Raw genomic sequence first — 20803 nt, forward strand, 5'->3', positions numbered from 1 at the left:
ATTCGAAGATATTCATTATATATAAAAACATCATAATTTGTTAATTCATAAAATATATTGTTTACTAAAAATAAAATTTGTTTTTGTGAAATAATATTAAACTAACTAAATATATATATTCTTTATTTATATTTGAAATATCTAACAATAAAGTCATATTTAAATCATAGATTTGTAAATTTCAAAATATAATTAGATTAATAATTATAAAAAAGTTGCTTAGATATAATTAAGTATAGATTAAAATAAGAAGATAAAAGTGTATAAGATAAGATTGTATGAATAAATTAAAATTGTAATTATGTTTTTTATGGAAATTAGAATAACGGAATAATACTATACATTAGTTTAGCATAAATTCTTTCTAATTATTAAATTTCATTAGTGTATATTTTTTAATATTTAGATATTCTTCCCTTTAATGTGTTTCTTATGTGAATTTTAAAAATTTGTATAAACATATATTTTAGATTTGTAGGCGTATACACAACTTAATCGTAAAAGTCTACTTAAAATATTCATGAAAATAAATATAATTTCTATATAAATTCTAATTTTATAACACCCACGTACGACGATGACAATAACCACTACACATCTAAAATATTTCGAATAAGATGTCTGAAATGAATGTTCTATTTTTAATAGCGAATAGTAAAAACATAAATTATAATTATTATAATAAAATATGATGGTAATAATAATTTGCGTAAGGATAATTTAAATAATTTCTAATGTAACAATCAATTAAAATTGTTTCATACACATATAATTTTATTTTACAAAATATTTAGTCTGATTTTATTTATAATAAATATTATCAAATATATTTCTTTACTACTAATTTTGAAACTAACTCGGTACAATTCAATCGTGTTTATGTGCATGCATAATTTAGATAGGGATACATACAAGGGATTTTAATTTAATTTTTAATTAATTGCATGGTTCTTTTATATTTTTAACTTATTATTAAAACAGAATTTAATAATATCATCTTTTCAATAATATATTTTAAAAAATTTAAGCTTTCACTGATTAATTAAAATTAATTCTGTAGTATCAAAAAAACTTAGATTTTTTGTATATACTTCATGGTTAGTGTGTTTAATACAATTAATTTTTTAAATACCTATTAATAAGTTTTGGTAAAGGTGGTATCAAAGATGTATCAAAAGATATCAAACGATATTCTTTATATATTAATTTTTTTTTTAATATTTGTGTACTTGTATATGTGTATTTACGCGTGTGGGCGTGTGTAAGCGAATTTTTACGTGTGATTCATATTTATATGCGTTTATTTAAAATATATATTATATTTGAGATTTGGCACAATTTCGGCATGCAGTCTTTTTTATTTTTTAAGCTGATTTCACATATTTAAAAAAATGCGATTATGCGTTAATAGCTTGTAGATGGCTCGTTAACTTGCTGGTGATCAAGAGCCAAATCAGTTATGTCCGAATCTGCTAAAGATTTTGAAGCTTGTCGATGTCGTAACCAATCTATTAAAAATTGACAAATTATTATTATTATTATTATTATTGTTATTATTATTATTATTATTGTTATTATTATTATTATTATTGTTATTATTATTATTATTATTGTTATTATTATTATTATTATTGTTATTATTATTATTATTATTGTTATTATTATTATTATTATTGTTATTATTATTATTATTATTGTTATTATTATTATTATTATTGGCTTGTACTATATCCACTTACTTTTATCACTCGTCTTGGAAAAAGTTTTGAGAAGGAATTCTTTATCCCGGGCCTGCCATATAAGCATTTCACGTAATATGCGTACCGTTTGCTTGGAAGCCTCGGCCTTTGCCCTCAAGTAGAATACAGCAACGCTAAATTACAAGGAACAATGACGATTATATATGAAAGGAACATTATACATATAAATAAATGTGTCCAATTACCACATAATAATGAGGAGGGCAATGCCTGTACCCGGGTTGGCGATATCGTCTAGTACATTCCAAAATGTGCTGTCCCTTCTTATATTAAATATTCGTTCCACGACAATCTCCCAGGTGTAGTTCTTGCCAGCAAAGGGGCCACAGCTATGGCTATCAACATTGATAGCTATGTAGCTAAGAACGGTAATGGCACTTATCATACCGAGGAAAGTAAGAGCCAGAAAGAGCGTTTGCGTTTGAGCTGCTCTCCAGAACTTTGAAGGTGGTTCGCAGTACGTTAGAAGTTCGCATTTCTTCACATAGAATGTCAACAGAAGTTTCACGATTATCACTAGGGACATCGGCGGACTGAAATAGTGCACCAACCAGAAGAGGCTTTGATTGTAGATGAGATTCAGGGTATTGCGAGCAATGTCAAAGGTTGGTGCTCCCAGCGTATTGCGCATTGGTCGCGACGAGCGTAACGCTTGAATTAAAAAGATGCCGAATATCGAAACGAACAAGTCGAGAATTATTAGCCGGTAGATCTCTTGGGCTAGTCTAGTCTGCCAGCAGCCGACTTGGATCCCTTGAGTCAGCCAAAACGTTAACAGCGTAGCCACTGCTATCACAGCTATTAAGTAAACGCGAATCATGGTAATATAAAAAGCAATTCTATCTTTGGCATACCTCTCGTACTTTATCTATGATTGAAATGTCTCTTATTATGGTTTAGCTTTTTTTTTTTATCGTTGTTAATAAAAGATTAGTCCGTAATCTATTGTATACTTACCGACCAAGATATCAGTGGTGGAAATAGATTTATAATTGTAGTAAATACTACTGGTACTGTCAAAACTGAAAAAACATTGGACTCATTAGCTTGATGCTCGTTTAATAGAAGCCATAAGAGAACACCGGTTCCGCACATAATGGCAAATATTAATGTGGTCATTGCGATTCTAATTAAAAGTGTCCACATCTTCATAGAACAAGAAATTGGTGCTGATATATTTTTCGACTCCCATAAAAGTTCTTCCAACTCTCTATAAATTGAAGCTGAACGTAAGCTAGCTGCTTTATAAGAGGAAATTCCCCAGTCCCAACTGCAAAAAATTTTATTTGCATAACGATTATAAGCCCCACCAGATGTTTCTATGTAACACTTTTTATACGATCGTGCTACTCTGTAATTTTAAACAAAAAGTATTATAAACTTTAATTTATGTTGAAGAAAAGTTTAAAAAAAGAAAGTTTCAAAAATAAAAATAAATTATGAATGTACTCACTTAAAACATAATAAAATAAAACTAATAATGTAGCAAAAGAAAAATGTTGAAAAATAAGCTGAAGGCATATTGTACGCTACTTTTGAATCTATCATTAAAGTATTATTAATATAAAATCCATAATAAAAAATACTGTTTGTAAAAAAGCCCTGAAATGGCAAATTAAATTAAAATAATGCAATATTGTACAAAATTAATACTCCAAAGTGCCCTTACATTTCCCAATAATAAATCCCATGAGCTAAAGCTTACATTGAGATGAGATTGTACTAATATTTGTGGTAAAGTAACAAATAAAATACTGAAAATACAACCAATTATATTCATAATAAATAACCATCTCAAAAACTTAAAATATGTTGCAATTCCACTTCCAAAATGGCCTTCAATTGTTTTAATTGGATGATACCAAAGTTCCATTGATGATCCTATTTGATGAAAAATTATTTTCATCTAAAAATTTACACATGATATTTATTAAACAGATAAGCAAATGTACCAAAACAAAATTTGAAATTTCGTATAATTACTTTGGATATGACCATACTTGACTGGTATTTTAATTTTTTCCAATAACTTATTGGTCTTCTTTTTGATTTTTGACTTACGGATAATGTCAATTTAGCTTTAACTGATCTTTTAAGAGTTAAACCTTGTGGCATGTTTCTAATCATTTCTAATCGTAGTAATTCAGAAAGAGGATTATTTTGCATAAGCTTGTTTTTTCGTTCAAATGAATTAGCAATTATTACAGCTTGTTCTTCCATTGCTTCTGGGCTTATTTTAGGTAATCGTAATGTTTTGTATGTATAAATTAAATTAGCAGTTTCACTGTTTTCAGAATCTTCGCTCTCGGTTCCTATTGTTTAAATCCTAGTTTAATTAAATTTTATCAAATTGTTACATTAATGAATAAGATATATACCCTTTTCCTTTGTATGTAAATTTTGTTTGTATTTAACATTATTTATTTGTTTATTATTCTTGTAGTCCACAGTGAAATCTATACTGCTAATATTTATTTTACCATTTTGTGAATGACTGCTAGATGGTCTTGCTAAAAGAATAAAATAACAAACATTAATTTTATTAGAATCACATTTGAAGTTAATTAAATTAAATTATGTTTATATAAGTTACTTAACCTTCGCTCATTTCAAAGAGTTCTTCACAATTCCCATTTATATTACTTATTGATTTTGATTTTAACATGATAATTAATTATAAATATAAAGCAATTATTAAATTTATCTTGACATTAAATCATGTCATCAAATAAAAATATTATTTGATTTGATACATTATTTAAAATGGTATTAAATATTCAATTTATCCTTTCACGGTACTAAAAAAGTTTATGTTAAATAGTATTATGCCCCCTTACAAAGAAAGCAATTAAAACAGATATTGTATTATGTTTCATATTGGTTACTAACCACAAAATAACTTATTACAATTAAAGAATTACATACTTTATTTGCACTTACATAGTTTTCAATAATTATTACAAATCTAAAAATGTTACTGACTTTTTAAAATTGTTTTGACATGCGTCATGCACACTCATTACGATCCTTTATAAAAAATTAGCAATGAAATTCACTGTCTGTATAGCAAGTCCACGTATAATTAGATGATAAAAAATTTTCAGTTACCTATTATCGATAAAGTAGAAATTTTATTTTCATTATAATTAAAATCATAGTCGATCTTTGTATGTATTAGCCGACCATACGTAAAATATTTGTATATTGCAAACAGTTAAAATAGGAAAAACTATATTGATATTTGATTGATTATTATATGTAAATATCTATAATAATAATAAACAGTTTATTGAGTCAATAGTTGATTGAACCAATAATTAATATAAAAGTATAGTATACAATAAAATTATTATTTTTATATACAAATGAAAAAAAAGTAAGACTGTGTAAGATATATAATATTTTAATAAACTACAAAGCAAGTTTAAATACTAAAAATAAATACTATAATTTCAAATATATTATGATACATCAATTGCAATATACTTTATATCTTAGAAAAAAAATTATGGGATAAGAGAAAATTAATTGTCCATAAGGATACTACTGCACAATCATATATATATATATATATATATATATATATATATATAATTGAAATTACGCATCTACATTATTGGTAGTTTAAAATATTCAGTATAAAAAAATAATTTATTATAAAACGCATACATTAGTATACTTTTCGTTAAAATTAATAAAATGAAATGCAATAAAAATTAATCAGAAGCTTTAATAACAGTATACAAGCTTTAATAAAAAATAAAATTTAATAAATTTAATTTTAATTGTATTTTTTATGAAGAATAGGAAACTAATCGATAATGTTTTAGAAATTTTTTTGTTCATTGTGTCAGAATATTTCATGTGATTATACAATAAACATTCAATTTTTATAGAACATTATTTATTAATAAATAAATTGTTTTTTTAAATTGAATAAAGTTATAGTAGTGATTTCCTCTGTTGACTGATAATTACCATTCAATGAATAATTACTAGCTTATACAGCACATTATTTAATAAAACCGACTATTATTTTACGAGTACATTAATAATTGCGTTAATAAATTAATAATTATTATCTTACGACATATGTTTAATGAATCTTAATAAAAGACAATTTAATTTTTGATTATTTTATTTGCAATATATGAAAAACAAATAAAATACAAATAATATATATAACTGTATATTACTAACATGGTTGATGTTTTTAAATCGTTCGTTAATACAGTGCACATAATGTAAATAAATTTCAATTTGATATAATGTTTCATATAGAGAATTTTTAATAATTTTATATAATATTTATGTACATTTTGTATAATTTTTGAACAAATTAAATAATAATATATGTTTATATACATAAATATTTAGGCAAAGATATATATATATATAACAAAATGATCCAAAATAATTACGGTAAATACGTATAATAAAATATTGAGGAATCTGGCAGTTAGTAATTGTCGCTATGTGAAATCAAAACAACAAGTGGGGATACAAGAACCAACACAATTCTCTACATATATAATTATATATAATTTTGAATACATATATAGTTAGTTATATAGACAGTGCCGTAAGCTATGAATGAAATCAATAAGGATATTTTTTTTTTAAATATCTTTTTCATTTTATAGAATTGTAGGTATTTTAATAATGTTAAAAATATAGAATAGTTTCCAATTTCGTTTTATACGTGTTACGAAAATTTCAATTAATGATTTTAAAGACTTTCAATTAGATTTTGATATTTCCAAGTATATTGAATATGAATATCTGATTGTGTATAGCGTTAATGTAGACGCTGTGACTTCTACAATTCTAATGTATTCAACTTTGCGATTGCTCAAATTTATTATTGTTTATTCTAAATAAATTGAATAATTTTCAAAAACTATTTAATTGATAACATTTTGTGATTTTATATATTTAAATCATATTTTTTTTCAATTAGAAGAGAATATAGAGGAGAGACTTAAAATTATAATTTTGTGAAATTTTTCCTTATTGTACGATTTATAATTGATGGTAAGTTTTTTTATTTCTATGACTAACAATTTATGTGAATCAGATTAACATTTTCAACATTAAGATTAAGATAATTAAACAATTTAGAGTAATAATTGGATTACTTTTAATGATATAATGTTGGTTATATGATTTAAGGTTATTATAAATAAGTTCGATAGATAGTTCTCACAATTATATATGAAACACAAGTTAAAATGACTAAATAACATTAATGTATAATTTTTGTTTTGCTTGCTAGTGTTTTTAATAGTTAATCCATTTTAAATTAATACAGTACATTAATATATATATATATATATATATATATATATACATGCATTTATGCGAGTGCGAATGAATGTGTTTGCGTGTGTATGAATGCATTATATTATTGCCATTAACAATAATTATGAAAATTAATAATGGTATAAAAGTATTAATGGCTTAAAGGTTATATCGTTAAATATAGATCATAATATCTAATAACGTTTTATATCGGAATAGTTTAATAATTTTTGAAAAATGATGACGGAAATCATTTAGTATAATTACGTAAAAGACATTTAATGAAAATCATTTTATTTCGAATTAATTGTGGATACAAACTTGTTTTTGTTTATATAATCTTATTAAGATGATTAAACTTTAAAAGGCTTATTATTTATGGAGTTACCAGGTCAAATATATATCGTTTAAGTATTTCACTTCCTACAGTGCCAAACCAATTTTTTGCTTTTATTCGATCTTTTTTTTCAGAACAATAATTAATTAGTTTAATAAAGTTGTTTGATAGATATTGGTGATAGAAATGAGATGATTTTTAATCTTTTTGTCTGGCTCAATGAGTTTTTGCATTTCAGATGCCTAATATATTTGGCTTATACAATATTCGAATTTGAAATGCAAATAATAACAAGATATACAATTAGTAAGTAATAATTTATTTATAGTTGTATTAGATACAAGGGATGGTTAATAAGAGTGCGCATTATTCTAATCAAAAGGTAAATATTAGAAATATTTTTATCAGATCTATTCTTTATATATTTATTTCAAAATTTTTACTAGTTACACTTTAAATACACTGATCAATAATATTTATATTTACATATTATAAAGTTATCATAAAATAGTAATGGACTTGGGATTGATATTAATTTTAATTTAATTGTTTTTCATGAGTTTGAATGTGTCGATAATACGTATGTTTGACACTCAAAATATATTTATATAAGATATTCATATAATGAATATTTTAAGTAACCTCTATATATAAGTTTTAGACAAAATTTTATAATAAAAGCATAAAAAAATATTTACATAATGTTCAACAAACTGAGCATATGTTTACACAAAAAATTTGGTCTTCACAGCTTCTATATTAAAGGTCTGTTTCAATATTTATCTTTTGATACAAAGATGAAAATATATACAATCCAATTAAATTATTTAAATTATTATTGAATGAAAGCATTTATTTTTAATTTTTTGGGTAAATAAATCATTTAAATATATTAATAATTTTATATTTCAAAAAAATTTCAATACCACGTTTAGGTAGTTTATGTAAAAGTTATAAAAAATGTTTATAAAAAATATTTGAAAAAATTTAACATTTATTACTTTTTAATTTTAAAATTCTTGAAAGTTTATCAAATTCTACTGTTCTTTAATATTTACGAGATATAATTTTAATTACAAATATTAATTTATAATGTAAATATATATACATTTCAATACCTAAATGTGTTCTTTAATATAATCAATGCCTTATATATAATTCATTTGGAATATTATGTTGGATGTAGTAAATTACAGTGAAAAAATTAATAATTTTATGGGTAATTAATAGCAAGGGTCTAGTTGTATTTACCTGTCGATTTTAATATCCAAAAAAGTTATATAATCAACATATTTATATTATAAATACAGTTATTAAGCTTAATTGCTATGAAAATTCTTATATTAATAAGATTATATATAAAAGGAAGTCAGATGTAATATGAGGTTATTTTATTAAAAAGAACGTATTTTATACGAATTTCGAGGAGAATATTTGATCAATTAGATTAAATTTTTAAATAATACTACATTATATTTACTTTCAAAAATAGCACTTAAAGCTATATTTTGATTATAAATGACATATATTTCTGGTACATAATTACACAGCTTTTCTCATTTTTATTTTATATTAGTCTTTCAATACTTGTAATTAACAGTCTTCTAATAGTGAATAATTAATAATATAATTTTTATTTACAATATTTATTAATCCATCCTTCCGTGAACGAAATTTGTATTTATTTATTTTATAATAAAATTGAAAACTATTGTATATATATATATATATATATATATATTTAAGATATAATATATTTAAGATTTTTAAATGTATCAAAAATTTAGTAAAATATCTCAAAATTATGAATGCTGAAAAATTTTATATTAATAATTGACAATGCAACAAAAGTTAATATAATATTCGTATGAATAGAAATAAGTTAATATTTTCATATCTGTATATTCTAAAATTATACAATGTGTGTTTTATTTAAACGTAATTGTAAGTTATTTTATACGAATATTGTTTTAATCTCCCTACGATTTTATAAAAATAAAGCTAAATATCAACATTAATATACAATATATTAAAAAATCCCTAAGAAAAAATATATACAATATTAAATTATGATTATGTTTAAAATTTAAAAATGAAAATATTATTAATCAATGGCTTGATTTTATAGAACGATATACAAAAATTTAAAAAATAAGAATATTATTTTGTAACGAGTTCATATGAAAGATGCTGTCAGCATTTAAATGTTCTTTACTGAAATTTGGACACAAAAGTAAAATAATTAAATTTGTTGTGCCTCATATATATTTGTTTAACATTTTAATTTTATTCCTTGCATAATGTAATTTTTTTTTCATATCCATCAAATTAAAAATTCTAAACTATGTTTGAAAATAATTTCATTTTAGTATACCCAAAATGTCTATTTAATCTATTAATTACTAAAAAGTAATAAAAGTTTCTATGTTGTTTTAAAAAAAAAAAGCATTAATATGTGATTATAGATTGGAAATATTTAATTAAGAAGAAGCGTTTCACCCAACAGAATGTTCCAAGGATGATTTATATTATAGTATTTACAAATAATTACAATAACAATCGTTAAGTATTATAATTCATGTTGAGAACATTTCATATATCTAATGAATAAAAAGAAAAAATTATAAATAATAGGTAATATAAAATATATATAATAAATAAAAAAAAATCTATTCTTTATATAGTGATAGTTTCATATTATTTTTTAATTTTTTTTCCAATTCGATAAATATTTAATCGAGGCATTGTAGTTAATATAACTTTATTATATATAATTTCATTTGTGATAAGTCGAAGAAATAAAAAATTTTGTTTAAATATGTATATCAACTTAAGTAAAGAAGTTTCTTATTGTATGTAGGCACATTTTACATTAAAATTCTTGAAATCATTTATAGATATATATAAACAGATTAATTCTATTTTTACATTTTAGTCGCTGTGATTTTAATGGAGTAGAATGAACTATATCAAGATATATATATTTTTTAAGCTTGCTTTTATGATTTAATTGAATAATGAATTTAAAAAATGTGATAAAAAATTGATGTAAAAATGATGGAAAGTAAAAATAAGTCTATAGTGATTATAAAAGCTCTCTTTTTCTCTCTGTGTATATTTTTTAAACATTTTTGTGTATGCGTATGTAATTGGTTGTACAATCAACAAAGAATAATAATTTTTTTAGTCTAGAAGCCATTAAATATATTATTTCTTTTATGATGTGTAATATAAAAATAATATTAAAAATTAAATGTATGCTTTTAGTTTTTTTTTATCTTCTATTGTGTTTTTGTGGATTGTCATTTCATGGATGTGACTGAATGTGTTGAATGTCCCAACCGCATTCCAGCATCTTTAGACTTTCTACTACTTTTAGTCGGTCCTGTGTCATGAATTTTTTTTCTGAAATCCATTACATTATTTCATCTTATTCTTTTCGGGCGTTTATGGTTAGTTATTTGATAGTAAATGTAAATATGCATGTAAATAATGTATACGCATGGCTTCATTTGAACGCGTTTCAAAAAGCTGTTTATTCACACGCTTAAGTATGCGCATATCTATAATATGCATTATTCAAAGCGATTTTGCATTTAAGGAGTTGAAAATAAATTGCTCTTCGATAATATAAAGCAATTAATAAAAATTCATAAAATACGGCAGGTATGGATCAGTATGTTAATTCTGCGAATGCCACAATGTTAAATTTTAAAATAATGAATTTACTTTTTTCTTAGCTCATATGGTTATATAATAAAAACAATAAAAGTAATTTATCGCAAAAATAATTGGAATTGAGCACTTTTAAAAATTTTTATATATAAGCACATGTTTTTTCAAATAATATAAAATTTTGTGGCTGATAATGTTTCTAGATTTGGCAAATGTTAATAATAAAATAGAATATTTATGAATTATTTTAATATTTATTATTTGGAAAATAAGAGTTATTTTCATAATTTATTGATAACATCTAATTAGTATGGACATTGATTAAACATTTAAAAATATATATGGTTAATTAAATTTTAAATAAAAACATTAACAATTGAATAATATTTTATTAGTAACAACAATTCCATTTTTTAGATAAGTGTATTGCATTCAAATATCGAATCAATTTTTAAAACATTATTTAATTAATTATATAAGGAAATTATATTGTTAAAACAATCAAGTGTGGATTAAAAATTCGGCGAAAACCCGTAGGAAAATCGAGATGCAACATTGTCATCACGATGTTACTACTTTTAAATGGCTAAAAAATTCAGATCGTACATTTATTGTTTTAATAAAGTCAATGAGAATTCATTTATAAATCTAATATCCCATGACCTCTTAATAAAGTTCAAGGTTTCGACTCGAATGTACACTCTATAATCATCGATTGTCCAGACAAACGCACTAAACGCCCGAATATTCTGTCATCTTTATACAATCACACATGCTGCACTTTGCGAACTCTGATTCATCACTGCTTCTATTTATTTCCTTTTTACGATTTAAATGAGCCTTTTTTTAACACTTGTCCATTATAACATACAACAAGGAAATTCATATTCCGTAAGCTCGTGTGCGTATTTGTTAAAATGATGAACATAACATTAAGGAAAAATAGCTCATCGAGTCTAATGACCAAGAAACTACCGCCGGATACTTGCAATAGGCCAACTCGTGTATTTCCATCATTGAATCGTGAAAGCCAATAGCGTGAGCATCGAGCTAAAGATCTGGCCACCGCATCCCCTGGCTCACGGCTCAGCGTCCCCACTCTCCGGGACAGACGTCGTCGACGTTTGCTGGGCCCCGTCGGCTCCTTGGCAGTCTGGTCGCGAGTGCGCACGCGCACGGAACGACTTGAGCGCAAATCGCGCGTTCTATCCCGTTGCCGATTCCCACTGCTGCCGATTACGGGCTGAGCGTAAGTAAAGAGCTCTTGTTTAAGGGGGGGGGGGTGATCATGGGTTTTGCGATTGAATCGTTTAGTAATTGACTCGCGTCAGTTAGTCTGAATTCTTTTAAATGGAGCGTAGCCACGCGTGCGCCATCTTCGCAGATTTTCTTTACATTGGGTTCCAATGACAGATTTCGTTAGCGGTTCGACACACGGCTACTGTATTTTTACTATTACGAATATTAAGTGTTAGTGTTCGAGGTTTTGAAGTAATCAAAGAATTGATTGCGAAATGGCGAATACCAACTTGGTTTTAGATGCATCAATTGCGTGCTTGTCTTGGCCAGACAAAAAGCACCGCATACTATTTTGCAATTGTCAATAGTTGATCTATACATGAAAATTCACTAGATCACAAATCCGTTCAACCACAGTGACATTCAAGTAAAATAGGGCACAGTAATGAATACGCGTAATAAATATGGAAATAATAGTGATTGTTAAAATTAATTCCAAATTATTTTATTTTATTTAGAAGAATTTCAATGTTATTCACTTTACATATGATAGTAATAGAGGAAACGCTCTTTATGTTAAATAGTAAAAGTGAAGGTAAATTCTGTTGCAAATGACAGCCTTGAAAATTCAATAATAAGTTTTTTCTTTTTATATATATTTGTTAATAAATGTATTTTATATCTAAAATGACACACTCAATATCTCATTCTTGAAAAGTCTTATTTTATGTTTTGTAGTTATTGATCTGATTTTATTCGAAAAATACATCATTTTCTTATTTGAATATTATGTTCAAGTTTAACAATAATTTAATTTTATCTATAATATAAAAACGTATTTTAAATTTATTTGTCAGAATGATGAATAAAGTTATATGGTATAACAAAACATGTTTTAAAATTGTATTTAATTTTTAATATGAAAAAGGGGTGCAAAAGGGGTAAAAAATTTTTAATTATTATTTTAAATTATAAATGATTGAAATTTCTTTGTAATTATAAATTTCGCCTCCAGTTAGAGATAATAGAGAGCCTTAATGACAAGATTTATTTTAATTCTTTAAATCAGTTTTCAAAATATCAATAAATAACTGAGTTTATATGTATTTCATGTTGATTTTAACTAGAATAATAATTTATTTTCAAATAATTGAAAACGTTTTAATTCAATGTACATATCATTAACATACTGACATAGATATAATCAAGATAAACTTTCGCCTATTACTCTCGTATTTTAAAATACGAGCGATTTTCTTTATTACAAAAAGTCGAATATCTATTTATTAAATAATGTAAATATGTTTATACAATGATATATTATAAAAAAAAATAAAAAAAACAAATAATAATTGTGATAAAAGGTGGAAAACGCTTCATTTTATTATATTTTAATTCATAAGGAAAATTCGAAGAAAATTTTGTAAGAAAATTAAAAAAATTTTATATTATATATTAAGATATTATAAATAATTTATTAAAGTTATTTGAAAAACAATTACCGTTTAATTTTATTTTAATTATTTATTTCATTAATAATATTTTCATATTATCATATGAACGCGTTGAATTAATTAATTTGGTTAAGAATGAAAACAATTTTTAACTTTCAATAGGACGTAATTTATTTTTTCAAATTTAATAATTATGATTATGTAAGTCAATAAAACAAAATATCAATAATTAAGAAATTAATGATAATGCATTTATAAGAAAAGTCGCCCGTGATTCTTTAAGTCATAAATTATATTTTAGTAAATTAAATATATTAATATTTTATCATTGGAAATATAATTTATGTAAATCTGAAAATATTGTTTATATGTACAAAATTATACACCCAAATTATATATCCAAAGGTAAATATTTGAAGACATTTTTCTTTTTAACTTTACAGTTAATGAAAATAATGAAAAACTATAAAAAAATGTCTAGATAAAATGGATAAAATAACACGTAATTCAGTACTATACTGATAAAATCATATTTACATATATTCATTTGTAAAAGGCTAACGGGTTCTACACACGCAGCCTTATGTAATGAATTGAGCATCCAATAAGAGTTGAGTTGATACATGTGTCACTACTGTCTATCTTCATAGTCCCATCATTTATTTTTGAAGACATTTGTTATAAATCCAACATTTGCACTAAAATGAAAGAACTATTTCTTATGAAGTAAAACCTAATATTTATTGAAAATGAGAGTTTAATTTTTGGGTGAATTTATTTCGAGATTCTAATATTTAAGTAAAATTGTAACAAGTATATGCAGCATTATTAATTTGCTCGAAAAATTAAACATTATATATTACTTTTTAAGATAATATAAGATAGGTATATAAACAATTAGAAGTGTCGTTGTTTTGAATATTACAAAGAAAGTCATCGTAATATAAATATAATATAATAAATAATATAAATTCTATCTAAACGCACACAAACATTAATTTTTTATGATAACAGTAAATTTGTTCACAACTTGCGTACCTCTTGAAATCAAATATTATGAAAGTAATATTAATGAAGTAATTATCAGCTAGAATTTATAAATTAGTGATAGTGCATGTAGTGCTGAATCGCAGTTACTGAAATATCGAAGGCAATATTGTAAATGTAAATGATAAGATATTGAAGTGAAATAACTAATTATTGTCTCCCAAGTGTGAAAAAACATCGTATATAAGCATAATAAAACATATTTGTTGCGTATTTATTGATTATACGTATCTTAAATAAAGTTTTAAAATGTTAATGTTATACAATAAAATATATTAAAATTGAGATAAGAATTTTAATCGCATTTTAATTGTAATCGCAAATTGTGTATTAACGATGGAAATTTTACTAAATAAAATTTATAATTTGTGTAAAACTCTAGTTGTATAGAAGTAGATGCAATAAGTATATAATCTTATCATAATTAACATTATTAATATGTTCCTATAAGCAATTTAAATGCACTAGTTTGTGTTTGAAATGTTAGATTTTAATGAAATTTATGCTTATTAATAATACAATTTCCCATTAACCTAGATATATTTAGGTGACGATAGAACTTTAGTACGTTACAGTAATATTCAATATAAATTCATTGGTATAATATATGTTAAATGCTATTTAAAAATTCTAAAATAATGATCATATAATGTTGGATAAGATTTGTACTAGATGTATCAAAATAAACGATTAATTTTAAAATAAAAATAATCTTTAGAAAATCGTATATCTACTGATGATGATAATGTTTGTGTTATTTCATATAAGCAGTGACTTGTTGAAAATCAGTAATTTATAATCAAGAATAAGTATCGTTCTTTCATTTTTAACTGGTATCATTTCAAATTATCGTAATTCAAATATTGCAGTACTATATTTGTTGTTAAAACAATTTACGTTTACAAAAATATTGTTAGATATTTTATAATTAATCCCTTACGAAGCTGCGCGCAGAAGAAAAGTAACTACTGTTTAAAATAGTCATGAATATACTAGACATAATAAACGAATATAAACTAGTTAATATTGAATTCTAAAAATATAATTTTAATAGAGTCCATAATGAATAAATTGCTGTTGTGTGTGAGGCGAAGCTTGTTTTACGTATTGAATTAATTGAATTATTATTTGCTTAAAAGATAATTAATCGGTATCGTTAAGTCATTATTATCTATCATACTAGTTTCAAAATAAATTTGATAACCTACATAATAAAAGTTTCGCTAATACTAATAAAAATTGTATAAATTTAGATCGATTTAAACATTATAATTGAAAATTTAAAATATTATAAGTTATACATTTAAATTGATATAATGGTAACATTAATGTTAATAGCTCTAATAAGTATCCTAAGCTCTCTTTGCCTTTAAAAGTGAATTAACCAACTTATTATTATCCAATTGTTAATCGAACCGTTGTTTTCCTATTATCAAAGCTGATTAGTTAGCTCTGGCAATATTGTGCAAATGAGCATTTTATTTGCAGCACCGTCGCAATGAAAGGCGCACTGAGCCCCATGTGGAGGGTCGCGCGCAGGACCCTGCAGGTTCGGGACCTGCACCTAGGGTCGGCGCTGTACCAGGGCCACCTGCCGCTGAGCTTCCTCACGGAGGACGAGCAGATGATGAAGGCCACGGTCGCGAAGCTCGCCCGCGAGGAGATCCAGCCCCTGGTGCGCAAGATGGAGAAGGAGAACAGGATCGACAGGGGCCTCCTGCGGAAGCTCTTCGAGAACGGCCTCATGGGGTTGGAGGTGCCCGTGGAGTACGAGGGGACGGGATGCAGCTTCCTCACAACCATCCTCGCCGTGGAAGAAGTTTCCAAGGTCGACGGGGCCGTAGGCGCCCTGGTTGATGTTCATAATACTCTTGTCAACTCACTTATTAAAAAGGTATGTCATTATGATCAAAGGATTTTTTTTTAATTAATAGATTTTTAGTAAATCCTTATACACTAATCTTACTGTTTTAGAATCCTACTGTGTATTAAAAAGTATGATATTTATGAATGTATCTAGTGTGTCAAATATGCTGCCATCGAAGCAATTTATTATGTCTTTGTGAATTTAGGAAAGCTATATTTTTATTTTTTCTGAATTTATACGCTATATCTATATTGTTAATTAATTTTTTTATCTGCACATCCATTTTTGTTAAAAATTAACTATTTATATTTTTACAATATGTAAGATTAAAATAGAAATCTGATTAAATTGAACGAACGTTTAATTTATTTAAATTCTGACTCAATTATTATTCCGAGGCATTTAAAAGTTGGTTTTAAAACTTTTTATTCATGAAAATGCACAAAAATTATTATAATTCTTGTTTTTATAAGTTTTCTAATTAATGATTGATCTTTTTATAATATTTGGCTACCATAATTGTTTATTTTTCCATTAGAAGCATATTTTATTCTAATTCCTTTATCTTATTTGAAAAATTTTTTATTACATTTAATTATAGTTACCATTTTTATATACCATTTTTATCAATATATAATTATTATTAAAAAAAAATTATATAATCAAATATAAATATATTTATACGTATTCATAGGAAAATTCTTTATTTAATCTAATATTTTATTAAATTTTACAACTATTTTTATTGTATTAAAAAAAAAAATTATCGTTCATTCGAACATAAATAATGTAATTTAATTATTAAATATTTGCTTCTAATCTTGTATTAAATTTTATATACATATATATTTACACATACATATCCATTAAATATATGATTATTTTCTATAAAATTGAATATTGTTCCAGAATTTCTAAATAAGTTTTTGCTATGTTATCGACAAATTTTGTTCATATACAGTATATTATTTTTTTATATTATAAAAGTCGAATTTTATCTTAGTATAAATAAGGTATTGGCCAATTATAAAATATTAGTGTATTTATCAGCTCATAGTATTTTATTTTAAGAAAATATAATCATCCATCTTAGTTCCTGTTATAATATTTTTATCGTTAGTTTTACAGATTTTATTTAAATACGAAGTCTAGCTCTTTGCTTTTTAGATATTACCGAAATCTTTTTAATGAACTGTAAATTTTTATCTACGAAAAAATTTGTTTGCTTATAAAACATTACAAGTTATGTAGAAGAGTTAAAAGAAACTTTTCAACGGTATATGGAACGCCTAAGAGTTTTAAATACTATATTATTTTTATTGATATGTTATTAAAGAAAATTTCTTAATATAAGAGTTTATTAGAATTAGATAAAATAAAAAATACTAGGAAATATATTTATACTTCATAATACGGTAAAAGCTTTAAAATGATATCGACAAATGTAAATAATGTAATTGTATTAGACACAAAAAATTCATTGAATAATTATAAAGCTTCTTATCGCTATATTAATTACACGCACATGCTTAAATAGTCTTTTGCTTTGTTATCTATAATTTTTATGTAAAATTAAAATTTAACAAATGGAAATTTGAATTGGAAGATTAATTTTATTTAAGAATTCATCAAATTCAGATAGCTTTTCTAATTTCTTTCAAATAATAATTCTCATGTTTTTTATATTTTCTTAATTACACAAATAATAATTTCACGCACGTGAATCAAGAAAATAGCAATATTCTTAGGTAGCAAACGAGGAGCAGAAGAAGAAGTACCTGCCGAAATTATCGAACGAATACGCGGGAAGTTTTTGTCTGACGGAGCCGAGCTCTGGTTCGGACGCTTTCGGTTTGAAGACCATTGCCAAGAAGGACGGCTCGGACTATATCATTAATGGCTCAAAAATGTGGATTACGAATTCCGATATCGCAGGCGTATTCTTGGTGTTCGCTAACGCTGATCCTTCGGCCGGCTATCGAGGTATCACCACTTTCTTCGTGGAGCGCGAGATGTCCGGCCTTACCGTTGCCAAGCCCGAGGATAAACTAGGTACGTTGCTATCAAAGCTCAGTCATTCTGTTAACGAGGAGACTAGACGAGACTAAACGAGACATGATTTGTTCTCTTCCTTTCCGTAAGCTAATTTTCCAATTACGGAAGATATAATCGAAAGCCAATCATTGAGTAGTTAATGAAATAATCGAGAGGTGCGATCCCTAATTTCAATTAGGTATCAAAGCGTCCGGCACCTGCATGGTGCACTTTGAGAATGTGCGTGTACCGGAAAGCAACATCCTTGGGGAGTTCGGCAAAGGCTATCAGTACGCGGCTGGTTTCCTTAATGAGGGTCGTGTCGGCATCGGTGCACAGATGATCGGCATCGCCCAGGGCGCTCTTGACGCAACGATACCCTATACCCTTGAGAGAAAGCAATTCGGCAAGCAGATATTCGAGTTCCAGTCAATGCAACACCAAATTGCACACGTGCGTTTCATTCCTACTTAATGCAGCATTAATTTTTTCATAAATTTTATAATATAGGAATTGTAAGAATGCTTTGACTTTCCAGGTATTCTTGCGAGTTGAATTATAATATTACAAGTGATAGCTTTATAAACATTGATTTTTTTGTTTGTTTTTTGATTATGTAGTTTTGTCTCGCTTTATAATTTTTTTTAATTTATTTAATGACGGAATAATTAATTAATGATATGACGGAAGTCTTATTAAAAGATAAATTTGCTAAAACATAAATTTGTTCCAGACAACATATTTAGACTTATAGTTGTTTGTGAGAATTCTGCATGAGTATGAATTATATTATAATTCGGAATAAAACGTGATAATAAATCTTTTTATTTAAAAATATTATTATTTCATTTTTTTAAATATTATTCAATATTATTAAAAATTATTATTTAAAAATAATATTATTCTTCTGTAACTTTTCCAATTGTCTATTTCATGAATGATATTTAAAATTTGTAGATAATTTCAAAATTTCATTCTCTTAAATATAAAAAGTAGTCGAATAATATTCATCACTATGAATTATTAATACGCAATTAACCTTAAAATGTTTTAACGTAATGCTTAAAATTATTATAATGTTCAATGTCCAAACATTTTAGAACAGTAGCATTTTTTTCATTCTATAAAATTATGGATCCCTCCCATCTAAGTAAAAACTTGATTCAGACGCATATGGCCGGTGATTTGCAGGCAGTGACAGAAGTGGAATGTGCGAGGCTTCTAGTGTATAACGCAGCGAGACTCGTGGAAGCGAAAAAGGATGTGAAGAAGGAGGCGGCTATGGCAAAGTACTACGCCTCGGAAGTGGCTCAACGGGTTACATCCAAATGCGTTGATTTTATGGGCGGCGTTGGATTCACTACCGACTATCCGCAAGAAAAGTTTTATCGGGATAGTAAAATCGGTACAATTTACGAGGGTACAAGCAATATGCAACTCTCGACCATTGCTAAGGCCATTAAAAAGGAATACACCTAAGGAGATTGAAAATTACACAACTCATTTATTTTGCGTTTACCATGTCTTTTTCTTTTTTTTCTTTTTTATTTTGATATGTTTTTAGATGTATAAAAGTGCGTTATTTTATTTAGAATTATTATTTTTGCTATTTTTATGCAATCTAATATTCAATTTACATAACATTAAGATATAATGTGCACATATTAAATTTAATTATTATGATGATTACAAACGAAATGTTTATTGTATTTCTGAAAATTTGCGCTAAGTAGGTTGTGTTTTTTATCTTAGATAACAACACAAACGAGAAGGATTGAATACAAATAGTTCTATAAATATATAAAAGATCATAAATAATGTTAAATATATGAATTTTATATAAGAATATTAAACAAAATAAGAAAATAAAAACGAAACAAATGAATACGAAATAAACAAAAGCGATATAAATAGAAAAAAAGAAATAAATGTACAAAAACAGCAATTAATTATTTTAAGTGCAACAATTTCATTACAGACAGTTTCAGAGAGGGAACAATTTCATTAAAGCTTAGATTTATCTCAGGCTTTGATTGGCTAAATTTATTAACGTTTCATTGGAAAAAATTAAATTCTTTAATTTACAAAC

The 20803-nt window shown here is 25.3% G+C and overlaps 2 protein-coding genes across 3 annotated transcripts in view; one reads left to right on the forward strand and one right to left on the reverse strand.

The window, feature by feature from the left end:
- Positions 1-20312, forward strand: part of LOC105365671 (short/branched chain specific acyl-CoA dehydrogenase, mitochondrial) — a 30829-nt gene extending 10517 nt beyond the window's left edge. The window contains exons 1-5 of one of the 2 annotated variants that reach the window (XM_011503897.1): positions 11940-12322; positions 16302-16707; positions 18429-18732; positions 18914-19167; positions 19906-20312. In XM_011503897.1, coding sequence (XP_011502199.1) covers positions 16312-16707; positions 18429-18732; positions 18914-19167; positions 19906-20193 — 1242 coding nt within the window. In that variant the 5' untranslated portion in view covers positions 11940-12322; positions 16302-16311 and the 3' untranslated portion in view covers positions 20194-20312. Of the gene's footprint in view, positions 1-11939; positions 12323-16301; positions 16708-18428; positions 18733-18913; positions 19168-19905 lie in introns of those variants that run through there. The other variant, XM_011503898.1, reaches the window with a different exon arrangement.
- On the reverse strand, positions 1100-4435 carry LOC105365673 (transmembrane channel-like protein 3). Its single transcript, XM_011503899.1, has 9 exons — positions 4359-4435; positions 4139-4270; positions 3744-4072; positions 3430-3666; positions 3214-3362; positions 2718-3111; positions 1946-2628; positions 1740-1873; positions 1100-1508 (listed from the first exon to the last, which is right to left on the reverse strand). The coding sequence occupies exons 1-9, from the start codon at positions 4423-4425 to the stop codon at positions 1405-1407; spliced, it is 2229 nt and encodes a 742-aa protein (XP_011502201.1). The 5' UTR covers positions 4426-4435; the 3' UTR covers positions 1100-1404.
- Positions 20313-20803: the final 491 nt, after the last annotated feature.

This window comes from Ceratosolen solmsi, unplaced genomic scaffold (genome assembly GCF_000503995.2).
Source record: "Ceratosolen solmsi marchali unplaced genomic scaffold, CerSol_1.0 scaffold53, whole genome shotgun sequence".
NCBI lineage: Eukaryota > Metazoa > Arthropoda > Insecta > Hymenoptera > Agaonidae > Ceratosolen > Ceratosolen solmsi.

Bases quoted from the DNA above. Each gene is read 5' to 3' on its own strand.
- LOC105365673 (XM_011503899.1), bottom strand. From the start codon at position 4,425: ATGTTAAAATCAAAATCAATAAGTAATATAAATGGGAATTGTGAAGAA. The intron at 3,363-3,429 runs GTAAGGGCACTT...TTGCCATTTCAG, and splicing joins GGGATTTATTATTGGGAAAT to GGCTTTTTTACAAACAGTAT. The intron at 3,112-3,213 runs GTGAGTACATTC...TTAAAATTACAG, and splicing joins TTTATTTTATTATGTTTTAA to AGTAGCACGATCGTATAAAA.